This window comes from Desmodus rotundus, chromosome 3 (assembly GCF_022682495.2).
Source record: "Desmodus rotundus isolate HL8 chromosome 3, HLdesRot8A.1, whole genome shotgun sequence".
Taxonomy (NCBI): domain Eukaryota; kingdom Metazoa; phylum Chordata; class Mammalia; order Chiroptera; family Phyllostomidae; genus Desmodus; species Desmodus rotundus.
In genome coordinates this window covers 17,958,705-17,978,865 of record NC_071389.1, presented here as the reverse complement: position 1 = coordinate 17,978,865, position 20,161 = coordinate 17,958,705, and the positions used below count along the sequence as shown (strand labels likewise).

General features: G+C 41.2%; 1 protein-coding gene across 15 annotated transcripts in view; it reads right to left on the bottom strand.

Moving 5' to 3' along the window:
* Nucleotides 1–20,161, bottom strand: part of EPB41 (erythrocyte membrane protein band 4.1) — a 170,095-nt gene that overhangs the window by 10,926 nt on the left and 139,008 nt on the right. For 7 of the 15 annotated variants that reach the window (XM_053921161.2, XM_053921159.2, XM_024554468.4 and 4 more), the window contains 2 exons: nt 3,268–3,717; nt 1,942–2,070 (listed from right to left, as the gene is read on the bottom strand). In XM_053921161.2, coding sequence (XP_053777136.1) covers nt 1,942–2,070; nt 3,268–3,717 — 579 coding nt within the window. The remainder of the gene's footprint in view (nt 1–1,941; nt 2,071–3,267; nt 3,718–20,161) is intronic. The other 8 variants (XM_045190744.3, XM_045190745.3, XM_045190746.3 and 5 more) reach the window with 2 other exon arrangements.

Below are 20,161 nucleotides of genomic sequence, written 5' to 3'. Positions count from 1 at the left end.
GTTGTTTCCATGGTAATGACAACTTAAAGGGTTCCCTCGCATAAGCCAGTAGTTCTTTCTTACCTCCTCTGGCTAACTGTACACACGATCTTAAAGTAACTTCCTATTCCCTCCTTTTTCCGTCCCCTTCACTGCCAAGTCCTATTCACTCATTTCTGTCTCTCTTGCTGCCACAGCTCTCTCTTACTTCCTCAGGCTGCACTTCGGTTCTCTCCAAGGATCTCCCAGACCTGCTTTAGTCATACTCCTGTCTCCAGGCATCCCCTCCTTTAATACATTCAGGACACAGCTTTAGGAGTCATCTTCCAAAACCACTGCTTTAATGATGCCACTGTACCACCACTATTAAAAAGCTTCAAGCAACTGCTCATTATTTACCAAACTCAAGCTCCGCACTCAGGAGAGGAGGGGGAAGCGTTCTAACATTAACCAAGCACTTTACAGACAGCCTTTCACTGGGTCCTCCCCCAGATCTTGCAATGGTAGGTAGTATTATCCCCATTTGACAGCTGAGGAGCCAGAGCTTAGAGAGATTAGTGATTTCTTTCAAGTGACCCAGCTAGTCATCCTGCAGGCCTTGGCCAAAATATCTGTTCCTCAGAGAGGATTTTCCAGAGGATTCCAGCCCCAAAGTAGCAATCTTTCATGTAATCCCAGGTTGTCTAACTATTTTAGTTTGGTTTCTTTATAGCACTTATCACTGTCCAAACTTATGTATTTATTTATGTGTTTTATTGCCTGTCTCTCCTGACTGAAGGTACATTCCAGAGGGCAGGGCCTGTGTTTACTGTGGACATTGCTTTGGCCTAATAAAGAAATGCTCAAGAAATGCTTATTGCGGGAAGAATTAACAGTTCAGTTTATAGAGGGAGAAGTTTTTCTTACTGTTGGCTTCTGTGAATTAAAAAAGGAAAGAAAAACAACATAAGCAACCCTGGCTCATTCAAACTGCCAATAATGAAAGAGAAATTTTATTAAAAGTAGGAAGCAAACAAAAATTTTAAATACAAAGATTCTTATGTGATATTAAATTTGACTTAATTGTACTGAATTGATTATAATTATTATAGCTGTTATTTATGCTTTCAGGCTTGGCGTTCAAGTCAATTCCATGCAGTACTATGTCTTATATAATCTTTTTTAAAAAGATTTTATTTATTTATTTTTAGAGAGGGGGAAGGGAGGGAGAAAGAGAGGGAGAGAAACATCACTTGGTTGCCTCTCGCATGTGCCCCCACTGGGGACCGGGTCCGCAACCCAGGCCTGTGCCCTGACCAGGAATCAAACTAACAATCTTTCACTTTGTGGGATGATGCCCAACCAACTGGGCCACGCTGGCCAGGGCGATGTCTTATGTAATCTTCACAACAAAATCATGAGGTAGCTACAGGTTCTAACATCATGGGGGGGTGGGGGTAGGACAGGGCATCAAGGCTCACAGATGTTCAGTTACTTGCTTAAGTTAATAAATGGAGAGGCCAGGACCTGCACTCTGGTTTGACCCAAGGTCTGTATTCTTAACCATTACACCAGACTGCCCTCCCTCAGTGAATTAGGTAGATATAAGCATCCAGATCCAAGACTATTTTGATTTTAATAAATTACTTTGGGGCAGGGGTCCCCAACCCCCAGGCCACCAGGCCACCAGTACCAATCAGAGGCCTGTTAGGAGCCAGGGCGCACAGCAGGAGGAGACCCAGGAGTGAGAGAGGGAAGCTTACCACCTGAGCTCAGCCTCCTGCTGCCTCCTCCCCTCCCCCCAGCCCATATAGTGCCAGAAAGGTTGGGGACCACTGGTTTGGGGCATTCTTAGATCAGCGATCTCTTCTAAAAAGAATGGCCTAGCACTATTTGGAGCAAATAATTAGGCACCCTGTGAAAAAAGGTTATTTATTGTGTTTATTCCAGTCTCAGGCTCTGAAACACTAAATGGTGTCCTACCTGAGCAGCCTCATAGGTGATGGTCTTGGTCTCGGTGTGGACGATAGGGACATCTTTGGTCGGGATCTCACTTTTCACAGCATCCGCAGCATCTGAGATGGTGACGGTCTGAGTCTTCACCAGGGGAGGCTGCGGGGCAGTAAAGGAACAGTTACCGCAACCTTCTGAAGGCTGTGGAGGACTGAGCTTCTGACATTGACCTGATCAAAGTGGTCGCTCTAACCAAGCAAAGGGCTAGTTCAACCTCTGCCCAAGCTGCGGACACTACTCCAAAGCAGCTCTGACAAGGTGTCAAACCCTGAGAGAGATTAAAGAGCAGCACTACTGTAATCACTTCCATATGCTTAATGGAAAGCCATAAGATCAGACAGCTGTGATCAGTGATATAAAACACTTCAGACTGACCTTCAGGATCTGCATATAAAACCATTTGCCAAATAGCAGTCTTTTTTGTTTGTCCTTCTGACTGTACCATTAAGAAAATCAGCCACAGTTCCTCCACTTAGTTCAAACGGTACATGAAACAGCAGCAGTGGCATTGAAATGCATTACCCTGAATTCATTAACTTCTTTCAAATCAATGTCAGACATCCACTTTGTAGTGATTGAGAAGAAACAGTATTTGGAAAACTGGAAGAAAAAATCAGTTCTACCACCACCTGGTGATTAATCTCAGAATTTCAGAAGAATGAACATTAGTAGAATATCAAAGGCTACTTATCCATCAGTTCCCCTTCCCCAAGACTATAAACCACCCTACAACTAGCAGTTGATTGTGATAAAGTTCAGTGGCCATCCACCTTAGCAGAGGAGATTAGCACCTAAGATCACAGAAGCCCCTGTGAGTGGGGTCAGTGGGAGTGGTGAGCTCTACTGTGTGGTTGCAACACATAAATAATTTGGGGGGGCCTGAAGTCTCATAATAAAATCAGTTACCCCTCCTAATTAAGTGTATTGTAATTTGTCAAGCACAGTCTCGAAACACTGTAGGCGCCTTATCATACAAGTCTCAGACATTCACCTCTTCACATTGCCCATTCTTGACCAAGGAAGAGAAACACACACCAGCTACATAAAGGTCAACAGCTGGAGTTTACCCCCAAGAGTCCTGTTAAGTCATCAGGGGAAAAAGCACTTTGAAGCCATGGAGGTGATTCCTCTGGCTAAATTTCTTTAATGTCATCAAGGGCTTCAATGTTATTCTGTGATTTTGAAAACAGCAGAGAGGCTACTACCCTCACCACCACCACCACCTCCTCCACAGAACAGATTCGGGCCCTCTCCCGACGTGAGTCATCAGCCCTGCGTCACTGAATCAGTTACTACCTGGAAACTTCGAATGAGGGTGGGGAACTGGTTACCCACACGAGAGTCAAGAAATGATCCACTTTGCTTTCCAAGGGGCTCTCCCGGTGTAACAGGCTCTTCGCTACTCTCTGCCTTTTTCTCACCAAGTTGCAGCTGAGAGGAAGCTGGTGACACTGAGAACTGTAAGGCATTGGCCTGATCCTCCACTCCTACACATTCCCCACTTGGGCCTCTTGGCATTTCCTTAATATCAAGATAGCCAGCTTCCCCCTGCTCCTTCTCTTCTGTCTCCTTGTTGCTTATGGAGAGGGAGCCAAAGTCAAAGCTTTGTGGAGACTCCGACGGGGTGGTCATTTGGCTCTTACTAGGAATTACTGAATGCTTGGGGCCCTCCCATTCAGAGTCAGGGTTGGTAGATGGCCCCTTTGTCACGGCAGCCGCCTCCTCTGTGCGAATGCCATTTACACTCTACAAATAAATGAACACATACAAAAGCAAGAATATTAGGAATAAGTGGGGAATATATTGAACTCTGAGAATCAACAATGACATTTAAGAGGCCTCAATAATATTAATGCCAATATAAACCAATAAGCTTAGCTCCTGAAGTAGTCAAAAGAAGAATTAAGTAAGCAGCTTAAGCAAGTTCCAACTTCATTTTGGTCATGTTTTTAGAACTCTGTCAATCTGAGATGTAATTTCAATGTCCTTTGCCCAGTATCAAGGACTTTGTACTACTATGGTCTTTCCCTTATGACACACTCTTCTTACATAAAGCAGTTACTTTGCCATTCCTAAATACCCAAGTCATTACTGTACACAGGGCACGATGCAATTTATGTGAGTCAATCAAAACATCCTTGAGGAGCCCGATCAGGTTGAAAAACATTTCATGTCTCCAAGACATATGTATCATCATCCTAGCACCTAATACAGAAGCTAAAATCTACACTTTGGTTGGTGGGGATATAGAAGTTGAGTTCATCCAGCACAGACTCAATCTAATCATTGTCATGGAATTAAATGCAATATCAAAACTAGTCAAACATTTCTTGGTAAACAGAATAAAAATGGCCTAGCAGCTGAGGTCATTTCTTCACAGATGAATGACTACCATCTCCAACCCCTAAGGGAAATGAATCCTGGAAACAGAGTTCCCTCTTCGGCTAAATGCCTCCCATCACAGGAAAAACAGATCTAAAATAAGTACTTCCAAGAGAATGCGGATGAGAAGAAAATGTCACAGTAGATGGACCTATTCCTAAACTTTAAAGAAAGGTGCTGAAGGTGGAAGAAGGAAAGGAATTCACACGAGTAGGACAAGAACGAGCCACCTGAAAAATGAACAACCTAACAGAAGCCAAATGTAATGAAAAGTCACAAATGCAAGTACTCGCCAGAAAGCTGTAAATATGCCACTTAGGCCTGAAATTTTGGTGAGGTCAAATTGCAGACTACATACCACACAGGAACTTAATAACAGACAGGGACTCTCTTAAAAAGGTGTTCCTGAAGTAAGTGACATGTTTGGACCCGCTTACACACTAGTACTCACACCGTGTTGTATGTATTATATTTTAGAAAATCACCGCGGCTCCTTTCCTTGTAAACCGGCCCACTTGTGATGAAGAAAAAAACTGCTCTATTAAGTCAAGAAAAGATGCAGCACATTCAAGAACTCGAGGCCAACTTTTCTTCTAAACCATCTTGAAACAGTTGGCAGCATCGCAATTAGGCAGGTCTTTCAGTGACGGGTTATAAATATTACTTAGGACATAAAAAATGGAATAGAGAAATGACAATAGAAACGGTCTCTGCAGATGTATCAAAGATACAGAAAATATTCTTGCTAAGGGTACATGAATTCATACTTAAAATGAGAATAACACTTGGTTTGACTCACAGGGTTCCGAAGATCAAATACGATAGTCTATAAGAAAGCACTGTGTAAATTCTAAAGTACCACCATCAATTCACTTAATTCAGTCAACAGTATCTGAGCACCTATGATATGCTATGGTCTGGGGACACTAGAATGAACTTATACTTTCTAGGGCACTGGTCTCACCATTTCTTTTGGGCTAGACAAGCTGATGTAGAGATATCCAAAAATAAATGAACTGGTAATAAACAAATAGGCTTTCTCAAATTGCTACATGCTAGCTCTGTGAATAGCATACCCAAACCTATTCTCATGGAGAAGAACTTCATCAGAGAAGGCTGATTAATAACCAGGAAAATACCTAAGATAATCAATCAAGTAAGAGACAATTTTGTACCAGTCTACTCAAGTGATAAGTGTAGTCTGCCGTCAAGAAGCCATTTGTGGCATGATGGAGGCATAGGTAGATATGCTTTGCTTCCTCACACAACCAAAAGAAGGACAACAAATTTAAAAACAAAAAACAACCAGAACTGCCAGAAAATTGAACTGTATGGAAGTCCAACACCAAGGAGTTAAAGAAGAAACATTCATCCAGACCGGTAGCGGCAGAGACAGGCAGCCAGGTGGAGAGGACGCCTGGCAAGGCAGCAGACCAGGAGGTCTCACACTTGTGCGAGGATAAGTCAGGAGGAACAACTGGGGAGCAAGACAGACCCACAACCCAGGGTTCCGGCACAGGAAACTAAAGCCTCAAAACTTTTCTGGCTGAAAAAACCTGTGGGGATTGCAGCAGTGAGAAAAACTCCCAGCCTCACAGGAGTGTTCATTGGAGAGACCCACAGGGTCCTAGAACGCACACAAACCCACCCACCCACCCACCCAGGAATCAGCACCAGAAGGGCCCAATTTGTTTGTGGGTAGCAGGGGAAGTGACTGAAAGCCGGCAGAGAGCTGAGCAAGTGGCATTGCTCCCTCTCGGACCCCTCCTCCATATACAGGCCACAACGCAGCAATGTGGGTTGCCCTGCCCTGGCAAATATCCAAGGCTCCGCCCCTTACAATGTAACAGACACACCGAGACAAAAAAATATGGCCCAAATGAAACAACAGATCAAAGCTCCAGAAAAAATACAACTAAGTGATGAAGAGATAGCCACCCTATCAGATACAGAGTTCAAAACACTGGTAATCAGAATGCTCACAGAATTGATTGGGTACAGAAGCAAAATAGAGGAAGATGTGAAGGCATTGCAAAGTGAGATAAAGCAAAATATACAGTGAAGGAAAGGAAACTGGGACTCTAATCAACGATTCGGAGCAGAAAGAAGAAATAAACATTCAGCCAGAACAGAATGAAGAAACAAGAATTCAAAAAAATGAGGAGAGGCTTAGGAACCTCTGGGACAAGTTTAAACATTCCAACATCTGAATCACAGGGGTGCCAGAAGGAGAAGAGGAATAGCAAGAAATTGAAAACTTATTTGAAAAAATGAAGGAAAATTTCCCTAATCAGGCAAAGGAAATACACTTCCAGGAAGTCCAAGAATGTCAGAGAGTCCCAAAAAAATTGAACCCAAGGAGAGACACACCATGACACACCATAATTAAAATGCCCAAGATTGAAGATAAGGAGAGAATCTTAAAAGCAGCAAGAGAAAAGGAGACAGTTACCCACAAAGGAGTTCCCATAAGACTATCACGATTTCTCAAAAGAAACCTTGCAGGCAAGAAGGGGCTGGAAAGAAGTATTCAAAGTCATGAAAGGCAAAGACCTACCTCCTAGATTACTCTATTCAGCAAAGCTATCATTGAGAATGGGAGGCAGATAAAGTGCTTCCCAGATAAGGTCAAGTTAAAGGAGTTCATCATCACCACGCCCTTATTATATAAAATGTCTAAGGGACTTATCTAAGAAAAAGAAGAAAGTCAAAACTATGAACAGTAAAATGATAACTCACAATTATTAACAACTGAACCTAAAAAACAAAAACAAACTAAGCAAACAATCGGAACAGGAAGAGAATCGTAGAAATGGAGATCACATGGAGGGTTATCAGCAGGGAAGGGGAAGGGGTAGAATGGGGGGAAGAGTACCAGGAATAAGAAGCATAATTGGTAGGTACAAAATAGATGGGGGGAGGGTAAGAATAGTATAGGAAATGGAGAAGCCAAAGAACTTATATGTATGACCCATGGACATGAACTTATGGGGAGGAATGCTGGTGGGAATGGGGGTGTAGGCTGGAGGGGGATAGAGGAGAGAAAAACATGGGACAACTGTAACAGCATAATCAATAAAATATACTTAAAAATAAAATAATATTTATTAGCATAAAAAATAACAATAAAATGAAAATAAACATTGTTCAGGCCAGCACCACCTGGCCCAGAGTTGCCCACTGCTCAGTAAAATCGATAGATCAATCATTCTTTTCAAAGCATGTACAGAGGAGACCAAGGGTAAAGGCTGTAGCCACAGTAATGTCAATTCAACAAATATTTACTGATCACCTAATACGCGTTAGTCATTGGGAAAAAAAAGAAAACCGATAACAGTTGGGTTAAATTACCACTTGCAGCAAGCACTCTCACATATGGTCAAACCAACCTCTCCAGTTGGCTGCGTTGTCCACATCTCTTGGACAACGCAGCCAACTGCTTACTGGACATCCTCCCAGGCATATGGAGTGCAATATGCCCCGAATTAAACTCATCCCTGCTGCTGTCTGGACCCGTCACCCCAACCTCCTCCATCATTTTTGTTACGTTGGTAAAGGCACCATCATTCACCCAGTCTTCCATGCCAGAACCCCGAGAATATTATCGAAGCTTTCCTTACACTCACCCACCACCTCCCGCAGATTATATTATCAAGTCATTTCTATTCCACTTTAAGGTCTCCCTTACGTATCTGCTCATTTCTACTCCTCATTTACTATCTTCATTCTGGCTCTCACACAGCCTCACCCAGCTTACGACTCCTGCACTAAGTTTTTCTTCTTTCCTTCTCTCTCATCTCAAACCTTCCTTGAATGCATCCTCTATTCTGCTACTAAAGTGTTTATTTCTAAAATGAAACATTGAAAATCCCAATTTACAGCTTAAAACCCTTCGGTGGTTCTTCATTTCCTTCTGCTTAAAGTCCAGACCCTTTAGTAAGACGTAGAAAATACTTTAAAATATGACTCCTACCTCTGCCCTGGCTGATGTGGCTCTGGATTGAGCACCGGCCTGTGAACTGAAAGGTCGCTGGTTCAATTCCAGGTCAGGACACATGCCTGGGTTGCAGGCAAGGTCCCCAGCTGGGACTGTGTGACTGATCGATGTTTCTCTCACATCGATGTTTCCTTCCCTCTCTCCCTCCCTTCTCCTCTCTCTAAAAATAAATAAATAAAAATCTTTAAAAAACATGATTTCTACCTCTCTCTCCAGTTTCACCCTGCTACACTTCCACACATACCCTTTTCTGCATTAATTCAAAACTAGTTGCAGTTCATAGGACAGAGCAAGCTTTCTCTTGCTTCTGTGCCTTTATAAATATTGGCAATATTGTTCCTTCTGCCTGGAAGTCCATGCTCAGCTCAAGGGTCAGTTCTTCTAAAAGTTTTCCCCTGGCTGCCCCAAATCTGTTCAGATGCCACTCGTCTCGTTCCCACTGCACCCTGGCATTACTCATTGAGTCATCTGTCTTTGCCGTTAGACCGAGAGCTCCTTGGGGGATACGCGCTTAGTGCGTTACTATGTGCCCTCTTGTGCAGTTTTTGACACATACTAGATGTTCCGTGAAAACTTGTCGAAAGTATATGCCAGCCGGGTGAATTGAGAACTTCTGCTTTGCCCTGGACTAGTCCAAAACTGTAAATGATATTTAGAAAGCACACAAAAAGCGGCTCACTCAGCCAGACCCGCTGTCTCGTCCAGCACGTTATTTCCTCCATCAGTAAAATAAGAGGGAAACTAACATTCTCACGTGTTCACCGTGGGCCAGGTATTGTGCTAGTCACTTTAACACATTTCCTCAATTAATTTTTCACCTCACTATGAGGTAAGTCATTCTCTTTATCTTAGACATGAAGAAATGAAGAGGTGATGGAACCAGGGTTTAAACTCAAGCCAGTCTCTGGTTCTAAAGCCCACTTCTTCCCATGGCAAGAGAAAAAGTATCGTTATTTCAGGTAGGACCAAAGGATACATCCACCAAACCTGACTATACTTTTGGTAAGTACAAAGATAAGTCTTCTTAGCAAAGTCTGAATTTCATGGCCAACACTATTCTCTTAAATATAAGGAGAAAGCTGGAAAGCCAGGAAAAAACATTGAGGTAAAAAGAAGACATAAAATCTCTATGACATAAGACACTCAAAACGTGGAATGCAACATCAGTGAGGAACTTTAACTGACAATGCTGTGCCTTTGGCTATGACCGTCAACAAGGACATTGGATTAGGTAACCCTCTGCACAACCGCATGTGCCAAACTGGCCTGCGAACTTTAAAGGGAGCTTCTCAGGGATACAAATAAATACATGACTGCATCTCAATCATCCACAGTGACAGACAAAATTGGGACTTAATGTGATTCAAAGGTGTTAATTCAGATGCTGCTCGTTTGGACTGATGGGGGATTTATTGAAGAAAGATACTACAATAGAAAGACCAGCGCTTGTATAAAGTGCTCTAAGTCCTTCTGGTTGGTTTCAAGAATGAGAAGGAAGAATATTAGACAAATAGTTAATTGAGCAGAAACATAATTTGATTGAAAAATCTCAATTTTACTTAAAAAGTCAATGGTTCCTGCTACATATGATAATTCGGTATTTCTTGCGGGGTGGGGGTGGGGCCGGATTTTTTTCCCTAAAGGCTTTCTCTTGAAAACTATTTATTCAAAGGGATTATGTTGAGATTATCAAACTCTGTGTATATATGTGCTCTGGGGAATTACTAATTACTTCTCCCTTGCCTTAGAGATTTCAGGTATCATTAAGAGCAGGATATGGGTACTTTGCTGCCATTTCATTAAATGCAATCCAGAGTGTTTTTCTTTTCAGCTTATTTTTGAAGTAAAGGATTTATATATTTAGAGAGAGACTATCAAAAGAACCACAGTTGTGCTCTGGCTGGTGGCTCAGTTGGTTGGAGCATTGCCCCAAACACCAGAAAGCTGTGGGTTCGATTCCCAGCCAGGGCACACATGTAGGTTGTGGGTTCGATCCCCAGTCAGAGCGCAAACATGAGGTCACGGATTGATGTTTCTCTCACACATCAGTGTTGCTCCCTCTTCTCTCTCTCTCTCCTCCTCTTTCTCTAAAATCACAAAAATAAATCCCGAAAATCTTTCTAAAATTGTGCTACATAAGCAAGAGCCATATATATAATTTTTTCCTGGAAGGCCTATGTAGTAATTTCTATCCCACGCACTCGATCACTTGTTCCTGCTTAGTGTAGGCCAACTTTACCTCTGGGTGACAACACAAAAACAAATCCTTTCTCTGTGAAGAGGAAGACAAGCCCTGGCTCAGTTGGTTGGGCGCCATCCCTCAAAGTGAAGGGATTCCTGGTCTGTGTGCCAGAGGCAGCAGATGGATGTTTCTCTCACTCTCTCCCTCCTCTGCCCTCCCTCTAAAAATAAATAAACAAAAATCTTTTTTTAAAAGGAAGATAAGAACCTGCTATCGTCTCATTTTTATCTCTCTCTCTATCAAAATCTTGGGCAGGCAGATGAGGACCAAGCGGACGACAGCAGTGTCCCTGCCCACATTGCCCTGTGACCACAGGGAAGTGCCGCCCCCTCAGGACCAGGATTCGATGCTGGAATGAGGAAAAAGCCTCAAATGCTAACTTCAAAGGCCAAACCTTCCTCTTGATAATGTGCTGTTTTATTTCTTATCCATTTAAAAATGATATGTTCTTATGCATATAATTTTACACATGAAAAATACCTTAAGGTACAGTAAAATATCACTAGTGGAAGGATTGCAAATAGTTTAATTTCTTGTGTTTCTCTGTACTTCCTAACCTTCCTGAAATAAATATGCATTCCTTTTTAAGATAAAAAATGTTATTAAATTATTTTCTTATGCAAGCTTTTGTATCTGGTTTCATAATGAAACCATCTATAAAACCTGAAGAGTCTGGTAAACAATCTACATTGTGTTTAATGCTTTCCGATTTCGAGAGGGCAGGAATATTCTCAGGAATGCGAATGAAAATATGGCTGCAGCTGTAATTTAATTCCTAAGTACATTTTCTTATTGGATACCTCCCTCTGCAGCAGTGAAGACACTCGAAGAAAATGACCACTCTCTTGGTAAAGTCATGAGAGCAACGAGGAATATACAATATTAAAGGTCAACGGATCCCCAAACTTGATCTGAATAATAACTCTAGATTAGTGATACAGATCAACACTATCATACTTCACAGCAGAATGATTTAGGATTTATAGTTCTCTCTCTTTCTCTTTTGGCTGAGTGCCCTGCACCTCAGGGTGAAATCTTGTTTTATTAAAATCAAGTATGAAACATCAGAATGAATTGACCAAGTTCAATAGATAGTTGTTTAACTGCCATCTCAGAAGAGAAAATCTTTAGGTGATTTTGGGGGATAATGAAAGAAAGAAGTGATCCAATCTCCAGGGTGCTTAGATTTAGTTGAATGAAGACATTGACAATGATACATACAAACGGCAGTTAAATATGTTTACATAATAAACTCAGGGCCATGTGGTGCTGGTGGCAACGGTGGAACCTTGGGAAAAGGCCAACTTTTGTCAGTGCTGGTCTCTGCTTAATTACAGTGCTTTGTTTTGTTTTCTTGTGGGGGCTTTTGGGGGTTTGTTTTTTTTTTTTGGTGCATTCTCAGGTATCACAATGGTACACTAAGCACTGAAATAAACAAATCAGCAATGTTACTGAGTCTACCACAAGCGGAATTAGACGGTTGAGAGAAAAATTTTGAAAGAAAGAAGAAAACAGTCATGTCAATTATAAAAGCTAACTTCTAATGAGGTTCTTGTAATCACTATGTGTTTAAGTTTTCAAAAAATGTTTTCCTTCATATTCCATTCAATGTTTTCAAAGATCTATCTTTAGAATACCTGTGAAAATTTTATCTGTATATATATATACATGGTTAAACATGCATTATAAACAAGTTAAGAAATTGGGTTTTCTTACTTGCTGAAATTATACAAGACAGATTTTATTTTTAAAAAATTTTTAAATTGATTTGAGAGAGAGAAACATCGATCTTGTTGTTCCACTATTTATGATTCATTGGTTGATTTTTTTAATCCTCACCAAAGCATAAGTTCATCGATTTGAGAGAGAGAGGAAGAGAGAGAGAGAGAGAGAGAGAGAGAGAGAGAGAGATAAACATTGATGTGCGAGAGAAACATCAATCAGTTGCTTCATGTACGCGCCCCCACTGGGAATTGAACCTGCAATCTTTTTATGTATGGGACAATACTCCAACCAACTGAGCCACCCAGCTAGGGAGGTTGATTCTTATATGTGCCCTGACTGGGAATCAAACCTGCAACCTTGGCATATCAGGGACAATGCTCTAACCAACTGAGCTATCTGGCCAGGGCCAATACAAGACAAAGTTTAAGGGCGGGCCATTAACATGCTAAAGTCACATTTTATTTTATCAAATTGACTAAATTGAGAAGTAGGAAACACAAATGATGATTGCAAAAAGAACTTTCATAGTCCAACCAGACCGAAATACAAATTCTTTCACTAAATTGCACAAATACCCTGGCCTACCACATTGTACCAATACCATCTTTAATAATCTCAAACCCTCTATTCCAATCAATGAGAGTTTCACATTTACACAAATATACTTAGGGGCTCAAGCAGAGAATACCAAAAAATACTTTCTCCGATGAAGAACAAACAATTATTAGAGTTAGAAAATGTCATTTTGGCTCGATGATGATATTTTTGCTTTGTTCGCTTTTGGATACCAACTAAATTTTCTTCTGCCCTTGTGTTTGAGGCTTGGTTTAATTAACAGGCATTTATTGCCTTATTTTTAAAGATTTTAGTTACTTATTTTCAGACAGAGGGGAAGGGAGGGAGAAAGAGAGGGAGGGAAACTTCAATGTGTGGTTGCCTCTCACACTCCCCCTACTGGGGACCTGGCCCACAACCCAGGCATGTGCCCTGACTGGGAATCCAAACAGCAACCTTTAGGTTCTCAGGTCAGCGCTCAGTCCACTGAGCCACACCAGTCAGGGCTACAATTTTTTTTAAAGCTTCATAGATGTATTGTTTCCAAACCCAAAGCATATCTTCCTATGTTACTGGCCACAGATTTTGTTTCCTAAAATTTACTGATGCTTGCAAGAAAGAGCCTGAAATTTGCATACTACCTCTACAGTCACTTACACAACGCAACTCTAAATCCACCACATCTAGTAAAGTACCACTGGTGTTCACATTCTCTGCGTTCTATTTTGCCCTTCTAGCAAGTACACTGAGAGTTAGGACTGGCCTTGGAATGTCTCCATCATCTTTGCACCGATTTTGTGGCCTGCTGAAATGCAAATGCCTCTGGAAAAAAAAAGGCAGTGGGGGGATTTGGGGATCCGTTAGACTTCTTAATAAGCTTTGTATACTTTTTAAAAATAAAGTTTCGATAAGAAAAAGGGAGTGAGCAGGAGGTGACAGGGGGATTGAAGGGGAGGGGCGTGCACAGACACAGGCACCCGGAGCGCATTACCCTTGTTGTGCAAGCCCCGTAAGAAGCGCTCTGCACTGCCAGTGCCCACAGAACCAGCAGGGATCCAGGTTATCTTAGCACAGAAGGGAGATACCCAGCAGAAGAGTCCAGCTCCTGGTTCTTGACTACAGTAAACAATAAACATTACAGTCACTTAAATGATCGACAATGTAGTTAAATAACACCCCCGAATGGTCTGCAACATGCAAACTAAAACGTGTACAGTCCAATCCTGATGAGATCAGTTCATTGCGAGTGCTTCGTTCCCACGATCTTTAACAAAACCTGGCGAGTCGGCAAAGCGTGGCTTTAAATCCCTTTGGGAAAACCCAAACGTACCAATAAAACCAAAACGTACCAATATTTGGAGTATTATTCCTATTTTGAAAAATTAATAAGTGTTTCCCTTGGTTGTATAATAATCACTAGGAACATAAACCTAGTGATTTTTTAAAATGTAATCGTTATTGTATTCTTTTTCCATTACCCTTTAGTGCCCTTACACTCCTCTCCCCGAGCAATCACTACACCAATTATTGTCCATAATTTTTTAAATTTGTCAAGTTAAAAAAAATGCTTTTAAATGGGCACTTGCAATAAGAGATAAATCAGATGTGGTAATGGCTTCTTTTGTAAAAGCCACATGTAAACAGCACATAAAGTTGACAAGTCAAGCAGCGGTAGCCCATTCTTCAGCCAAAAAAGGAAAGAAATGAAGAAAGAAGAACAAAAAATTACCAAAAAGAAAAACATTCCCTGGCCCTCTGCCCCCCCCAAAGCCTCAGAAATGACGGTTTTGGTACACTTTTACTGGAAAACTCAGGCCAACTGGTGGGTTAAAAAAGGACATTAGAATCGCAAACACTCAACATGGGGATAAACTAACAACAGAGGAACCGTGCGGCCAGCAAAAGATGGTTTAAAAATTCTATCTTTCCTCGCCAGTGTGCCGTTTTTTTATCATGCAATACATGTCTCTTCATTCTAAAGTTTTTCTCTTGGCTATACCCTCCACAACTTTTTAAAAAAATGAAGTCTGCGTGCTATCGGTCCCTAGCTAGAAATACATCCTTGTAGAGCTCACTAGCTTCTCCATGAAACTTGAGTCGTTTTCATGGTCCATTGCTATTTTCTGGCACACAAAGGTTGCATCTGGATAAAGGAGCTTATTTAGGACGATGTTGGCCTTAATTAAATTGCAGTTCATAAAATTGCTTATTATATGAGAATCACTTCATAACACAGCCTTTCACAAATGTCAGCAAATGGAATTTGCCAGTGACATATCCTTCAAGCATAGTTTTTATAATTTCCTAAACAGTGCTGTTATTAGATTATCCCCACAGTATGCGAACGTAAAAGTAAACAGCTTCAAAACCAGTGCCCGCTGCAAAATTTTAACTATTAGCTAATAGAAAATTTTGCCTTAACACTGCACTCACCAGCAAGGACTCCACGGGTCACATGAGTGTTCTCAGGCTTGAACAGAGCTATAGAAGTCAAAGTGATGGAGCAGGTATTAACGGTTGTGCTAAGCACGCCTCAGAGACCGGAAGCCTCTAGTCGGTCCATTCTATTCCATTACACTAAGAAGGGCTGAGGCGGAGAGATGAAGGTGGACAGAGAGGGCTCTAGCCTGTACGAAAACTCGCTGAGTGTGGAACACGATGAAACACATTTGGCAGGGTTTCTCAGAAGTCCCAATTCCAAAAATGATAAAGCCATAATAATAAGCACTTCAGAAAGCTATAGATACTAACTAGCTGTATCTTCTCCTCCTGAAGAAATCTGTAATAAGGAAAATGGCTTTCTATGTTAACATTTTCAACAAATTCCTAAAAGAAATGTGGCTTTGGAGAAACACCACAAATTTTTTTATATTGCTCAGACCTCCACAGGGTACTTACTTTGTGCTGGTAAACAGACCACTTCAAAATGCAGAGTGTTGGTTTTAAGTAATCCTGGACAATACAATAGAATCTAGAACTGTGAGGGGGGGATGCGAGATAAGGCTCATCCGGGGTGAAGTAAGAGATCAAGTGGAATGCCGTCTGCTAATTCCACAGGACAGGGGCACGCTCTCCTCACACCCACAGGTCCACGCCCACCCCATTCTTCGTTCTTCAATGTGAGCAGAGTGGAAGTCCTGGCAGGTTAGTAACTACTGATTTCTAGAGTGCTCTTTAAAAAAAAAAAAAAAACACCAAAGACATATTCAGCATATTAAAAAATGCTTCTAACAGATGTGACAATCACATAGCAACCGATTAAGTTGGTAAGAAAAAGTTATGTTAAAAACTTGGTATAAATAAATCAAATGAGTTCCAAGCTTATTTAAAATATTAGTATTTTGAGAACTGAACGCATGTAAATAGGTTACCTCGGTTTCAGGACTGAGCAAACGACAACTACTGGGCATAGAAAAACCTGGAAAAACACGAGAAGTTTCTGGGAAGACTGGCTGACAGTGTCTGCTGACGATCCAATGAAGCAGAGGTTCCTTTTCCTTTTTTTCTTTTGGCAGCGGTCTGTCTATGTACAGCATTACTAGCTCCTACTTTCCTTAATGACTCGTATCAAGCAGAAAAAGATTTGCAATAAGGTTTATTCATGACAAATTTACATATTAACAGCGCCAATAACATGAGAAAAATATCAAAAGAAATTACCCCACAAGAGAAGTTCTTAGCAGATTTTTTTTTTAGGCTTAAATATTTGCTGAACTGCTAAATGGATAAACAGTTTACTCGACTGAGTATCAGAGCTCAGAAATCCTGGACCAGGAACCAAAAGGAAATACAGGGTTAGGGTTTAGAAAGCACCTCCCACAGCTCACTACGGACCAAGGAACCCTTCCGAACACAGCCATGCCAACCTGGGAGCAAAGACACTTACAAAAGGAGAAAACTTCACCCTATTCTGACCCCCTGGTACATATCGCCTCATCAGGCTCTGAACTGGGGGATCCTCTCAGAAAAATCTCTTCATTTTCAAAGAGAACCCCTTCTAAAATGTTTTCCTAAATACCCAATTGCTTAAAACACTAAGGTGTACCAAAAGGTCAGAGAGAAAATTATTTTACTTTCTTTACCATGTTTGTTAGATAATATCTAAAATCTGGCTAAAGAGAAGGTGAACTTGGGAATTGATTATTCCTTAGGGGAAAATAGAGGTAAACTCTTAAAAACTAAAAAACAGACACCAAAAAAGTTAGCTGGATTCATTACTGAGTGTGTTTTAAACACAGTTAACAGAGAACTATTTGGAAAACTGGCAAAGGCAGGTGTGCTGTGGTGGTTAGTTATCTTAGATTTTAGTGCAGGTGTACCCTGACAGCCACGTAAACAGAAACAAATACCTCGTCTTCTGTTTTCCATTTCTAATCGCAAACAAGATAAAAAAGATACTCCAACATTGAACGAAGATGCCGAGATGGCAAATACAGCCCTTCAAAACGGTACAAAGGCAGGAAATGTAATTAACCAGCTCTCTGGCTCTCTGGCCCTATGTCAGGGGTCAGCAGACTACAGCCAACGGGACAAATCCAGCCCTCTCCTGCTTTCTGTGTGGCTATGAGCTAAGAATGGTTTTACATTTTTAAATGGCTGGGGGAAATGTAATAGTATTGAATGACAAAAATGATGTAAAATTCACATTTCGGGGTCCGTGAGTAAAGCCTGATTAGAACGCATTCACATCCGTTCATTAACTTACTGTCTCTGCCGCTTTGACTCTGCAAGGGCGAGGTTTGTGGTGTGCAAAGCCGAAAACAGTTATTATCTGGCCCTTTACCAAAAAAATTTGCCAACCCCTGGTCCATCTGATATATAAAACTCTTGATATCACAAGAGTTTGATACAGCTGGTGTTTTTATATCATGTAAAACACAAGACAAACGTATCAAACTGCTCTCTGCAATGTATTTTTGGATAAACACAAATTGTCAAGTAACTGGTTCCCTTTCTGATATTACAATCCAGGACGAATTTATATATACAAAAATGCACCCTAGTCTCGAGACTATGTTCTATAGTGAAAACAGTTGATTATTACCTGTGGGAAATGGATAAGAGATTTGAGTTGAACCAAATTACAAGATATTACTAGAGACTGACACCCATCACAGAGGTATATGTAGATTCTTTGAGTAAACCAGGGACTGCGCTACAGAATTAACAGGAGACAGTGGCTTCTGGGTCTTACAAGGGGTTTGGGGGTTACCTGCATGTCCTGACTGGATCTATGGTGATTAATTTGGCACACATCTGTGTTCCAATAGAAGAGATTCGAAGTGAAGAGTTAGAGGTGATCCATTGCCATCTGCGATTTATCATTTAATTCAATTTAACAATTATCTTTTGTTATATATCTGAGATATAAAGGTGACAGACTGGCAAACAGCTAAATAAAGCAAAGCTTCTCACTTTGAGAATCTCACAGTTTTGAGGACACAGGCACAAACTGAAAGAGATGGGTTAATAACATTTCAAATTTTTAATATCATTTATTCTGATGGGAATCTAAATCATAATCAGAATGTTAAACAGAGAGTAAGTTCCCATAACTTTATCATATCACACTGGTATCAATCACATCACTTGGAGGAGCTAAAGCATGAAAAGGATAGTCAGGCTGCCGGCGACGGCAAGCGACCTCAGAATGCAGACTCTGGCGGTGTGCTTCCTCAAAGTGAAATAGTGCCGCTCTCTTGCCAACAGATTCTGGGCTACCAGAAGTTTCCAATGCTACAAAACTATCCCGTCCCCACTCTTTAGCCTAAAAAATAAGTCCCAGGCCCTGGCTGGTGTGGCTCAGTGGATTGAGCGTTGGCCTGTGAACCAAAGGGTCACCGGTTCTAGTCCCAGTCAGGGCTCGTGCCTGGGTTGTAAGGCCAGGTCCGCAGTGGGGGCATGTGAGAGGCAACCAACTGCTGTTTCTCTCACACATGGATGTTTCTCTCCCTTTCTTTCTCCTTTACTTCCCCTCTCTCTGAAAATAAATAAATAAAGTATTTAAAAAAAAATAAAAAGTAAATCCCAAGTGCCTGTGTTATCTGTGAAGAAGCTGGGATTTCCAGGAATTTCCAAATGTTCTTTTAGAGAGGACATAAAGCTAAAAAAATAAATAAATAAAAACAGGGAAGCAACCCATGGGCAACAGAGTCAGAAAGAGAAAGAGCTGGTAAAGCAAGGAAAACTGGAAAAAGGAAGAAAGAAAACAGGCAGAAAACATGAGAGGAGGAAGACTGGACCGATCTGGATGTAAGATGGTAAGTTATATGTGGGCAATAACCGTCTCATTCCAACATGAGAGTTACTTTAACTATACAAAGAGCTTATAACGTGGAAGACAGAAAATTCTTCAGGACCAAGAAGTGAAAGCTATGAGAAAACATTTTGACTTAACATAAGAATGATTTATATACAAAAAGCAGAGATGTCCAAAGATGTAATGTGTTATACCTTGGGAGATATTTAAACACTGGCTAGGAGACCACCTGGTCTCTCAATCTCTAAATGATACTGTACAGTAGGGTCAAGCATTATAGGGGAGAGGAATTGGATCCTAAAATTCTGATAATGCTGTCTCTTAACATCCCTGTAATTCATTACCCTAGGGCACAGGCGGCAAACACGAGGCCCGCGGGCCGAATCCGGCCCTCCGTCTCATTTTATCTGGCCCGGCACCTTGTTTCTACCTGGCGGCAGCACGAAGTTCTCCCTTAATTGTTAAGGAGTAGTTATTTTATACAGTCCAAAAATTACATTCGGCCCTTTGAAGGCAACCGCGAGGCTGATGTGGCCCCCGGTGAAAATGAGTTTGACACCTCTGCCTTAGTGGGCCATGAACAAATGAATAGGCAGCAGTCACTATTTTTTTCCCTTAATTTTTATTCTGTGTTTTGTTGAGATGGGATCTTGCACAAAGATTCTCCTTCAAAGAGACAGTAAAGGAGAAAACAAAACTAAAAGGCATCCTCTGCTGATTTGGGGGACCTAATGAGGCAGTTGGGCCTCTATGCTTTCCTCTTCCCCTTTAAACTCTGAAATGGTAGATTTATTCTATTATTTACCCCAAACAGAATCCTGACTATGATAAAGGGGAGGGCTGCCCTCAAGGGTAGCAGTCACAACGGACGAGAAAAGCACTCCTAAGGCATCCGTTTCCTCAACAACCTGTCACCCACACATTTAGTTAGGCTACTATTAAAGTTATTTAGCATTTAGTCCTTATGTATTTAGGGTGTAATAAAGGAATTTAGGGTGTACTTTCTCTTCTTTTTGTCTTTCAAGTTTTG